General features: G+C 44.1%; 1 protein-coding gene across 1 annotated transcript; it reads right to left on the bottom strand.

The window, feature by feature from the left end:
- Positions 1-1,963: 1,963 nt before the first annotated feature.
- Positions 1,964-11,273, bottom strand: LOC128323203 (serpin B4-like). Its single transcript, XM_053245925.1, has 6 exons — positions 11,106-11,273; positions 9,047-9,193; positions 7,156-7,273; positions 6,127-6,269; positions 5,069-5,224; positions 1,964-2,359 (listed from the first exon to the last, which is right to left on the bottom strand). Exons 1-6 carry the CDS (start codon positions 11,271-11,273, stop codon positions 1,964-1,966), a joined length of 1,128 nt encoding a protein of 375 aa, XP_053101900.1.
- Between the last annotated feature and the right edge of the window lie 892 nt (positions 11,274-12,165).

The raw sequence follows: 12,165 nt of genomic DNA, 5'->3' as shown, positions 1-12,165 counted from the left end.
ATATAGATATAGATATAGATATAGGTGTGTGTGTGGGGGGGGGTACATTCAGCTAATTTCACTGGCAAGATTGTGTATGCAAAATTTGGTGTTTATAGTTTAACAGGAAGTATGATTTATTTCGCATAAACCAACCAACCAACCAACCAACCAATTCTTCGATATATATAATGGATGGCTGAGCTGACTGTAACAAAAGCATAGGATACATATTTTCCTCTTTGTGACAAGTAAAGGGGGGGGGGGGGAAATGCAAGCAGTAAATAACAGAACAAAATAAACTCTATAATACTTACAAGAAAATAATAAGATATATTAATAGTTCACAAGTCACTGTGTTCTTGCTCGCAGCAAGGTTTGTATAGAAATTCTGTCAAGAATAACAAGGTGGTTTGAAAGGATTTCATTGGTATTTAGCAAAAATGTTTATCGTAGGACTCAAAGACATCTAGGCCCAGTTCAGACGTACACGTTAACTGGAGTTAAGCATGGCTGAGGTTTCAATTCTTAACTCCAAAGCGCACCACAGACATTCACCAAACCATGGCCAGACAAACTCCAGTTGAAGGAGAGGGGAGCCCCTCCCTGCTGCCTGGTCGCCGAGGCATATCCCTGCCACTTCTGTGATTGGAGTTTGGAATAGACATGAAACCGAGGTTATAGCTGAGTCAGCATTCAGGTGTAACACTTCGGCGGCAAAACTTCAGTTGTTGGCAGTAAAACTTAGAGATAACCGAAGGTTCCCATTGGAGTTTGGTTTGGCAGACCGGAGTAAGCTTTTGGCCTGTAACTACGGTTTTGCGTGTTTGGGTGTACTGCAGTTACAATCTCAGCCAGCCATAACTGTGGTTGTTCTGTATGTCTGAACTCAGCTCAGCCTTAATGATTGTTTCATAACATTATTCTTAAGAAAGCATTTCTTTTGGAATTAAAGCCATGATGGGACTACTGAAGGTTAATTTCCTGTGAAATGAACCTTCAGTAGTCCCCTTTTTAACTATCAGGTGGATTGTTCCATTCCTTCTTTTTTATGTTGGCAACATAGGCTTAGATCCTGTCCTTGTGCAATGGGAAGGCACCTCAATTCATGCAAGAAGGCTGGTGATTTTTGCTGATCCCCCACCTTCCTGCTGCAGTTGTCGTCGTCCTCCTCCTCTACCACTTTTCAACAGAAGTTCTCAAAGCAGTTTATATAGAAAAAGTAAATAAAATAAGATGGTCCCATCCCCAAAGGGCTCATAATCTAAAAAGAAATATAAAGTAGGCACCAGCAACAGCCACTGGAGCGATGCTGTGCTGAGGTTGGATAGGGCCAGTTGCTCTCCCCCACTATATAAAAAAGAATCACCAGTTTAAAAAGTGCTTCTTTGCCCAGTTAGTAGAGTGACACATGTCACCCTGTTCCAGGGGTTCTTCAGGAGGGGCCAAAAAGGAGGCTGAAGGGGGAAGCGGTGCTGGGAAAGCACCTTTCTATTGGTGGAACAGAAACGTGTATCCAAGAAAATAGATGGATGGAGAATATCCATTCTCTTAAGGGAATAGAGAGGACAGAGCACAAACTAATAAACTTCCTTAGGGGGAGGAACATCAGCTGGGGACCCATTTTTTCCTATGACATTTCCAAAGCAAAAATGTCCAAAGCATATGGCTGGAGTAAGAATGTGCACTGATTTCCTTAGTTCTTACCTCTGTACCTGTTGAATGGGAGCAGCACGCACAACTGCTAGTACAGCTATTCTTTTAAACCTAATTCAGGCGGAACTGACTGCAATTAAGGGGAATTTGTTTGACTGGTTCAAAGCAGAGCAATATGCTACGAGTTCTGTTTTAATTATATAGCTAGACATACTATACAACACTAAGACAAAGCTAATATAATGGATACTTTTTCATCTTTCTCTTTTAGTACTGCAAGCACTAAAGAGAGAAGGAGAGTGTTCATATAATTCAAGTGGTCTGTTATTTAAGGTGATGTGTATTTGCCAATGAAGAGGGGGCACTTGAATACATTGTGAAATATAATGAAAATGAATGGAACATCAGCCTTAACAACCACAGGAATTTGTGCACTAGTTGCCTTAACTCCGACACCTGTGGCAGCTGCTGCTTCTGTGCCCTCCTCATTGACTTCCACAAAGGACTGATGTATAACCCTGGATACAACCAGGCCTTGTTTCTCTGATATTCCAGATAAATCAGCTCTTTGTTCAAAAGGAGCAGTCATTCCCATTGATGCCAATGTTGATTTGAGGTAATATTTCTCTTCTAGTTTAAACTTGGGTAGATACACATTCACCTCCTGGAAATACATGCTTGATAGCCACTCTCCAATGTTCTTGCTGGTAAGAAAACTTGCAAGCTTGAATGGGAAGAATCAGAGACATTTATGTATTCATTCATTCATTCATTCATTCATATGTAACTCACCTCAAAGTTCAATGGACCTTCAGATCAAATTTTGCCATTGTCAATTTTAGGCTGTGTGTTTTGGCTGAATTCATGCCATACCATGTGTCAAGCATCAGCACACTGGCTGAATTAAGACATAATAAGAATTCCGAGGTCCCTTCATCGCTGGTTTCCTTTGCCGCACATCCAGATTTGGGAAACTAGAGTTGAAGGTGAAAAGGGACCCGCAATTTCCCTCCCCAAACTCTAATCTGAACCTTTGTTTCAGAGTGGAATTTGGGTGCCTTCAATTCCAGTTCTGCAACACCAGCATTACATCCAAACACTGGAACTGCAGTTTTGCCCCATGGAGCCAAAGCTGAGGGAGGAATCTCCTCCCTCACTCCGGCCTGCTAAGCTGAGCAGACTGTCCTTCTGTCAAGAAGGAGACCCACACACCAACTCCCCCGCCTCTCCGCAGTCTTGCTGACTGCAGAAAGGCAGCTCTCCGGAACATCCAAATGTGGATGGCAGAGCAGGGAGAGGGGGCCATGGAACCACAGGTTCCGTGTTACATCTGAAGGCGGCCAAGGTGTGATCATATGTCAACATTATTCAGAGGCCTTGAATGAGACATTGGGAGTCTGCTATTCTTTCAGAAACTAACTACTGAGGCTTTCCACATGAGCAGTGTAGAGAGCCGGATGGGGTTAGGCAGGGAGAGCAGGCCAAGCCCGCTCTCCTTGCACATGAGCACCTGTGGAGCCCTGGGTGGCCGGATCGGCTGCCCACACGATTACCAGCTCTGTCATGGAGCCGGTAGGGCTTGAGGAGACCCTCGAGACTGGGAGGCTTGTTTTAGCCTCACAGTGGAGGTCTCCTGGCCGTGGCAACTCACATTCGCCAAAATGGGGTTAGCAGAGCACTCACTCCACTAATCTCATTTGGGGGTGGGGGTGAGAATTAAGCGAGCTAACCTCCAGGAGCTGAGCAGTACCAGGTGGTTCCCATGACCTCAGGAAAGCAGGCTTACGTAGCCCACTTTCCTGCGGTTGTTGGAATAGCCTCACTAAATCATAGAAATGTTAGAGTGTGATCTTTAAAAGCATGTTGCATAATTCACTTTTGAAGATCAGATGTTGACTGTACAATTAATATGTAATTTCAAAGGAGGATCCCTTCCAATATGAATCTTCCAATATGAATCATTTTCAAATGGCTGTGAAAGAAAAATGAGGAACATCAATTTCAGCCACATATTTACAGTAGCAAATGATCTCTGAAATCTGTTCCAGCTAAACAGAACACAGTTCCTTAGTGGAGCCAAGGAAGTTTTTATTCGTTCATTCATTTGTTTATTTACAATTTCCTCCTGTGCTATCATCAGGCTTCAATGGAACCTACCTCATCTGATTATTGGTTAAATGACTTAAGTGGCCATTTTCTGCACTGTTGTGAAGAAAGCTTTAATGCCATGAAGCCTTTGTAAATGGCCAATTCCCTTTACTTTTCTTGACTCAACAGAAATATAACCAACACAACTCAGTTCTCAAGGCTAACTACTATCAGTATCATTCATTCTCAGTGGCAAAGTAATGAAACTCTCTGCCTTCATTGGATGTCCAGTGGGTAAGTGGGGGCTAAATTAGGGCCCTGAAGCTATTTTCTGGTCTCTGGTAATGCTACCAAATGTTTGCTCCTAGTCTCACTCCAATTAAAAAAAGGGGGGGTGGGGGAATCTTCAAGCCGAGTTGTTTTAATGTTGCCTCACTTATGACTAAGTGCATGTGTTCTGTAACTTCGAGGCTCTGACTGCAAGGTGGTGGAATTATGGAGACTGATTACCCATGAGGCGGCCAGTTAGTATAGCAAAATATCCTCCTGAAACCAAGACCACTATCTGAATACCAGAGTGACCCCCATCTGGCCATCTATGGTATAGAGAGTCACATAGCTGAATTTTGCCATTTTTATGTTTTATTTATCATGTGAATATATGAAACTTCCTTACCTACCCAGTGAGAGCACATGGCACTTTGGGGCAGTTGTTGGAGGTCAAGTGCCCCAGTGGCCCATCATTGATAACTGCTCTGAAGCCCCCAAGTAAGCCTGGGCCCGGCAACCACCAGCTGTGTGGCCCACATTCCCTTACCCTAGTGATAGGTTTGCATCAGTTTCATTTTCCCAGCATTTTCTCCCCCCACAATGTCCCGTGTAGCATTGTGCAACACTGCGTGGGGCGCTGTGTGTGGTGGTCGGGGGGCAGGCAGACATGGCTGCTGGGTAGCACACTGTTCTTCCTGTTGCCAACCCACCACCACTAAGGAGGAAGCAAAAGATCCCCTTGTCCACCCATCACCAAGGTAACCATGATGATCTAGGGGCACACCCTACAGAAGGGGTCCCACCAGAAGGCACCTGGCCAAGGGGTCCCTCAGTTCTTGGGGCAGACCTGCTTTCTTATGCTGAGCCAGACTATTGGGCTAACGATCTCAGCAGTGTCTACTGTGACTGGCAGGGGTGTCTCAATGAGAAGACTTCTCAGCCCTGCTGCCAGAGACTTATTTTAACTGGAGATGTACAGACTGAGACTGGAGCCAGGAAGATGTGTAAACATGTGCTTTGCCACTGACCTCTGGCCCCTCTCACTAAGAAGTTAAGGCATCTTTAAACCACATACCTTCTCATGGCCAGTAGAGTCCCTGGGGAGCAAGATAATCATACTTAGGTTTTTACCAACATAGGGAAGCTCAAGCAGTTGCAGAGGTGGTTCTTGTATGGCAGCATATTTAAAACGTCCACTCTGAAACATCATTGGTACATTTTTGCTCACATTCTGTAACAAAGCAAAGCATATTAAGGAAAAGGGCCAATATTCAGTTCAGAATAAGAAATTATGATGCCAAACATAGAGAACAGACTTCAAATAATTTCTGTTTAAGACTTGAAATTACTCAAGAATGTGACTACACTGTAAAATGGCCCTATTATTACAGAGACTACATTTTCTAAGCAATTTTGCTTTAAATTCTTTTTCATAGCAAGGCTTTTAATTTAGTTTGGCTTTTTAAAAATAAGTAGGAGTAATATGATCCCAGACAAAATCCTTGCGGCTGTGTTTTGCACCAGTTGCAGTTTCCAAGTATTTCTCAAGGGCAGCCCCACATACATCACACGGCGGTGACGTGACTAAGGCATGGGAAACCTTGGCCAGACCTGTCTTCTCGCAAAAGGGATGCAAGTGGTGTACTAGTCAAAGCTGTGCAAAGCCAGCCCTGACCAGTTCCTCCAGCTGGGCACTCAAAAGCAGAACCGGGTGCAGCAGTACCCCCAAACTGCACACCTGCTCTTTAAAAGAAAATGCAACCCCTCTCAGAGCAGGTTAAATCCCCTCCTCCTGATGGGTTCTTCTACTGATCAGCATCACTGTTGGCTGGTCTGGATTCAGTTTACTAGCCCACATCACTATCTTTAGCCCCTGGTTCAAGATAGCCACCACCTGGCACCTCCCTAGGATCAATTTATTTATGCTTTTTTGTTTGTTCACAAAGCCTTTCAACAACTGCATAATAATATGCTTCATTCAAATGCTTGAATCTACAGATCTGTTGAAACCACAGGAGCAGCAACATAAACAAAGAAGATGGGAGCCAGCCAGTTATTACAGAAGAATAGAAGCCATGTACCAGTGGAAGAGAAGGGTTCCTCTTCCTGTGGGAAACACTGGACATACTATACCTGATTCACTCTAAAAGGTGCTTCTTTGGTATTCTCTTTCTTAAATCTGGATGACCACTGTCCTTTGAAATAGATGGCATTCACTAGCACCAGAACAGTCGAATGATCAAGAGAACCACGTGGGAAAAGGTCCTTGATTTTATCTTTGTGGAGAAAGCAATTCAAAACAACAGTGTCTCAGTTGCAAATAGTTTCAGTGTTGTGAATGAAGTCAAGTGACTAATAAATAATGCAAACTACATAGACTATGTAAGAGCAAGTCAGAAGAATTAAAAAAATGTCTTCCTTAGGCTTCATTTAAATTGAAAAGCAAGTTACATATCCTTTGGTAGTGTTTTAAGGGATGGGGATGCAATGACTAGTCTTACATTAAGAAATGCTTCCCTTTTGTTTGGCTTTTAAGCAATGGCCCTGTTCAAGTGTTTCAGAAAAGTGGGACATTTTGTACAGAATCCCTGAGTGGCCACTCAGAAGGCCCGCCCCTGCATTGATAGGCTCTGAAGAACACCCTCTATCCACACTTACAGTGTGTTCAAAGAGACAAGGTCCGTACAAGGAGGAATTTTCTCCATATGGACATGACTGTTTCACATTATGAGGAGGATCTCTCGGCATGTACAGACCAATGCTTTAGGTGTGGAGAGGAAATGGCAGCATGGGGGAGGGGCTTCCACGTATACTTTTGGGGACACACTATACATGAGTACAGCATCCACACTTTCTATAATACCTCAACAGAACTAATGAGTTGTTCCCTTACAGCAGTTTTTGAACTCTCCTGCTTAATTGGATCAGGAGTTGTATGATTAATTGGATGGAGATATGGATATAGTATGGATATAGATATGGATATACACACATATACACACACACACACGTGTGTGTGTGTGTGTGTGTGTGTGTGTGTGTGTGTGTATTCGTACGTACTTAGGCAATTATGTATTGTGAATATATTCCAGAAACAGTTTATTAATGTTTGTAATTGAAAAAAATGATTCGACTTTTAAAACTCAAAAAATGTATCCGTACCGTGTGTTTTATTTGCAACCCAGGCGTTAATCTGCTCTCTAGTTTGTTCAATCTTGTTTTTAAAATCAACGCTCTCCAATTCAGCATGGTACAATTCTTTTATGCAATGTAAGAATTTCTGTAAGGGATGAAAACAAATGTTATTTTAATATACCAACAAGAGGTTCTGACCTGCTTCTGATGTTAGGAATGGAGAAATAACTTACATTTTGTCAGAGCTGGCTCCAGGATTTAGGGGCCCCTCAGCAAACTGCATGCGGAGGCACTTTTAGCCATGGACCGTGGGGATCTGGTCTGTGGCCTCCTGCCTCCAGGGGGCCTCCAGGGGGCCTCTTAATCTTCTGGAGGGGCTCCCCAGGGCCCCACCACTGACCTGTGCCCACTGCGCTGCTGCCCTGTGAATATTTGCCATTTGTGGGGAGTGGGGGTGAGCACTGCACAGGTATGCCTAGATGGACAGGCCCAGAAGCAACTACCATCTGGAAGACCCACCTTAGTTAATGCAAATAAGGAACATTTCTTTTATCTTCTTCATTTGTACCCTCCCTCAGAAGGCAAATTTTTAGAGATCAATAGACTGGTAGCTCTTGCATGCGTGGAACAGTTGGCCTGAAGGGGAATTTATCCCTTCCTTCCCTCCCTCACTGTTTCTCCCCTATAAATGCCCCTTTAAATCAATTTCCCCCAGCCTTCCTCATTTTTATTTGCAGGGAGTCTACAGGTATAGGAGGGATTAAGCACCTTTGCCTATTGCTTGTTCATCCGCACATTCCCTCCACATCATTGCTTGTGGACGCCCCCCCCCCCCCATCCCTGCTCCCTTGGCAGATATGGGTTTGGGAACCATTCAAAAGAAGGGTTTGGGGACACACATGTGCCGGGGTAAAAAGGGGTGTGTGAGCCAGCTCGATTTGAACCACAGTTTGAATCAAACTGGCCCTGTTCCGGGGATCCAAGTTTGAATGGGACTGATGCCCCAAAAGTGGGGTGCAGGTCTGAGTTTTGATTGGATCAGGCCCAGTTTGAACCAAACTCGCTTGGAGGTATTCTGGTAAAAGGGAATCTGGTGAGGATTCCTCTTTACCCGTAAAGGGAAAGGGGGGCTTCCCTAAGCCTAGAGGAGGTAGGATGGGAATCTGTAGCACTTACATAGTGGAGCTGCCAGATCACCACCACCACTGCTGGCCTCACCCAGAATAGCCAGAGCCAGTGGCAGCCCAGTTTGGGCCATCTCCAGGCCAGTTCCGACCTCCATACACACATGGAGGCCATTTTAGTGACTTCCATTTGTTTGCGGAGGCCAGAACCCAGCCAGATAAAGTCCTAACTGGACCACTGCTGGTCCTGGCTACAAAGAGGGAGTACTCTGGCAGGGTGGGAGGGAGCCACCACCCCTGTGGCTACTGATCCTGCCCACCCACACCCACAACTGCTGCTGCTAATTGTACGGACTACAGACTTGCCTCCCTCTCCCTCTAGGCTTAAGGAAGTCCCCCTGCCCCTTTACTAGTAAAGGGGAATCCTCATCAGATTCCGCTTACTGATATACCTCCAAACTGGTCCATGAACTGGTTCAAACCAGTCCAGAAGTCAAACTGGACCAGGTCTGATTCGACCAGAACCAAACCAGACCAGGTCAGTTCGAATCCGGTTTGGATTTAAACCAAACCAGCAAAAACGGTTTTGTGCACACCCCTAGGGGTAAATTCTTCATTTAGAAAGGCAGCTGCAACTGCTAATACGCTAACTATTTATTCCAACCACATACTAAATATTGCCACTGTAGGATTTGTCCTTCAGACTACACCCAAATCCAACTCTATTTAGAAATCAAAGAATAGGCAATTCGAGTAGAAAAGCACTTAATGATTGAAATCTTTCTTCAACATACCTGCACAAAGGGAAAGCTCATGGATCCATACAGTCTGTTAGCAATACTTAGCTCGTATTCACTGGAGGGTTTGTTGAGTTGTGATAATAAAGCTCGGAACTGGGAATGAATGCCTCCAGGTCGATCACACTGAGAGTCTGTAGTTGTCTGGAAACAAAGGAAGAATCTGGTTGGCAAGAGAAGGACTGCCCTAGTCTTGTGGGTTAATATCTTTTATAGCTACATCCCTTCAAATACATGTCCACAAGAATCTCTAAAGTAGTGAACAAAGGAGTACCAGTACACAGCTTCCAGCATTTGACGGAATAGGACTGAGAGATAAGTCCAAGGCACATCTACTCCAAAGACTCTGACTGATTTAACAGTAATTCCTTCTCCCCTGGAAACTTTGGGAAATAGTAGTTCTGTGATGGAAGATGGGAACTTCTAAGGGAGAACTCTCAATACCTTCAACAATTACCAAAATACTTTGAGTCTGGGAAAGCCACAACAATGAAGCTGGTATAAAACGAATATCAAATTTGATAGACAGACACTCCTTCAGCTCTCCGACAAACATTGAGGTCTTAATGTGTGGGTATAGCTACACCTCAGAATAGGATCCTGTGCAATTTTTCTCTCCTGCAAGATCAGCTGAGCTACACTTCAGTTTTCATCCTACCTCAGTCTGCAGGTGGGTGCCACTGGTTGTGTGAACTGCCCCACAATGTAAACATCACCTTAAAGTATCATTAAGTCACTGTACCTTTCACACTGTTGCCTTCCCTCTATCTCAGATAGCCTGTCAGACAGGTGCACCCTACAGTGTCTCAAAAAGATCCTCAGGCTTGTCCTTTGGTGAGTTTCCAGGGAGAAAGAGTTTCATAAGCAGGGAGCAGCCACCAAGAACACCTCTTGGCATGCCTTTGCTCTCTGGGAAGGGTGTGAGGGCAGCAATGGCCATACATAGCACTACATTTTCCTGACTGTGTGAAGTCTTGTCTCTAGTTCTCTCACCCAAGATGGTGGGGCTCTCTGGATCTTTTGTGGCAAGTGTGTTGTTGTGCACTCCTAAATTGGGGCTATAGACATCACAATTTTTCTGATGGGAAAAAGTGGCCCTTCAAATAAATTAGTTAAGTATTATTGTTCCACTTCACATTAATATTAGTAGCTGTTACGTGCTGGGTTACATTGCATGGCTGTAGGGATCTTTTGCAGAGGAGTCTTCAGATCCTGAAGTCCCAGCATGCTGGCTCTCCCTGAAGTGAAATACCTGCAAAATATGCATAATATTATTGACTAGTGTCACGATAACTTTCACACTGAGTTGTGGCTTTCGGTTTCAGCCTAAACCAGTGCAGGCAAAGCGTTTTATTTGAGACAGGCAAAATAATCAATTTTCCCGGGTATCCATTTCAGTGAAAGAAACCTATTAGATGCACACTTCTCTCTTGGGATGTAAAACACTGGTCTATTGGGAGATCTGCCAAGGAAGGGGAACACCTGTTCAGAACTGCTGGTTCCCAGTAGACCGGAAGGCTGCAATGACCCTGGCAGATTTAAAACTACAGTTGCTGGCAAATTCTACCTGAGGCAGAATTCTGATCTAGTTTTGGGGTTCTGCTTGAGCAGAACCCAACAGGGATTTCAAGTGGACCTACTATACTTCATTGAGGGTCCCATCTGACTGAGGGGTCCTCATGATCAGAAGTGGTCTTTGCAAAGCCATCATCCCTTATTACATGGAATATTTCTATACCATTCCTCATGATTGCACAGAACCATCCAGTGCATCATATCTGCAAACACTTTCCCACTGTGGAACAGCCATTCTCAAAGTAGCTGTGGCTACAGATGAAGCAACTGCACGGGCATAGCCTCTACACTTCAACGGAACAAATCGTCTTGGTGACTGCATTAAAACATCTCTAGTGGTCACATTTCGGAGTATATTATTTAGAATATTCCTCATTTAGAGTATATCTATGCATTTCAAAAAGGATTCTGTATTATTCCCCTATATTCAGTCATCCTGCCTTAAATGTTTAAGAACTTTGAAACAGTATTGGAAACATACCTTCTCAATTTGGGCTTCAGTGTTGCCTCTGGCACCATATGCAACCATGGCCAGAGCTGCAGAGATGCTAAACGGAGATAAGAAGATATTCTTCTGAGCACCATCCTTGCTTATTTCCTTGAAAAGGTCCCAACCAAATTCAGAGACGGCAGTGCAGACAGAGCTCATCTTGAAGCTGATGGTGCCCAGACACCTCTAAGCAGGCTGCTCCTAAGCTTTTGAAGAGTTCAAGGTGGAACTGGAAGACTACAGAACTCTTCTCAGCCTGTCACAGAAACAAACACCTTCCAAATTTGAAGGCTCCAGTGTCACAATAAGCTATGGCATATATTTCCTGAACAGGGAGGAAGGCAAATATAGGTGTGGTTTATGCTGACTTGCTGGCAATTTTTTAATGCTGCTTTCTGCAATAGAGGAATATCTACCGCTTACCCATGATCTATTGTCTTAATCCTGTCATTTAAGTATAGAGCTTTTAATATTGCATAATAACCATCATAATTGTACCATGGCACTATTGTTTTTCCTTCAAGGAACTATGTGCTATGGCACATAGCATCAATAATCATCTATGGATGATTATTATTCACCATTACGACTTAATACTAATGGAATTGTTAATTATTTTAAAGCTACCTTTATAGGGGTGCAGAGAATGCAAGTTAGCAGCTACCTGGTCCCAGTAAAGTAACAGAGGTCCAATGCAGGGCATATTTCTACAAGCAAGGAGACCATTTGCGAGGTGGGGAGAGAAGGGAAAACTGTGTCCCCGCTCCCCCTCCACTATGCTATGATGCAAGTTTTCAGGACAGGTTGTCTACTGGCCCCCTACAAGGGCAGAGCAAGAGCTCCAGCCTTGTAAGGGTGTGGAGAACATCAGCACTGATTCTTCAATAGGCTGGATATTCCTGGAACACAGATGTGGTGTTCTACTTGGCCATGGGAGGTGATAAAGTTAATATATTGTCCTCACACCACTACCTATGACAGTTTCTCTTCTCTTACCACACCACCTCTGGTGTCAACCAGATCCTCTGGGCCTCTCTGAAGCTCTCAGTGA

The sequence above is a fragment of the Hemicordylus capensis genome, chromosome 4, assembly GCF_027244095.1.
Source record: "Hemicordylus capensis ecotype Gifberg chromosome 4, rHemCap1.1.pri, whole genome shotgun sequence".
NCBI lineage: Eukaryota > Metazoa > Chordata > Lepidosauria > Squamata > Cordylidae > Hemicordylus > Hemicordylus capensis.
The sequence above is the reverse complement of the archived record's forward strand: the minus strand, read 5'-3'. Positions and strand labels throughout refer to the sequence as shown.

Bases quoted from the DNA above. Each gene is read 5' to 3' on its own strand.
- LOC128323203 (XM_053245925.1), bottom strand. From the start codon at position 11,273: ATGAGCTCTGTCTGCACTGCCGTCTCTGAATTTGGTTGGGACCTTTTC. The intron at 9,194-11,105 runs GTATGTTTCCAA...CTTTGTTTCCAG, and splicing joins CTGAAGCCCAAATTGAGAAG to ACAACTACAGACTCTCAGTG. The intron at 2,360-5,068 runs GTATGTGGTTTA...TTCCCATTCAAG, and splicing joins ACTCTACTGGCCATGAGAAG to CTTGCAAGTTTTCTTACCAG.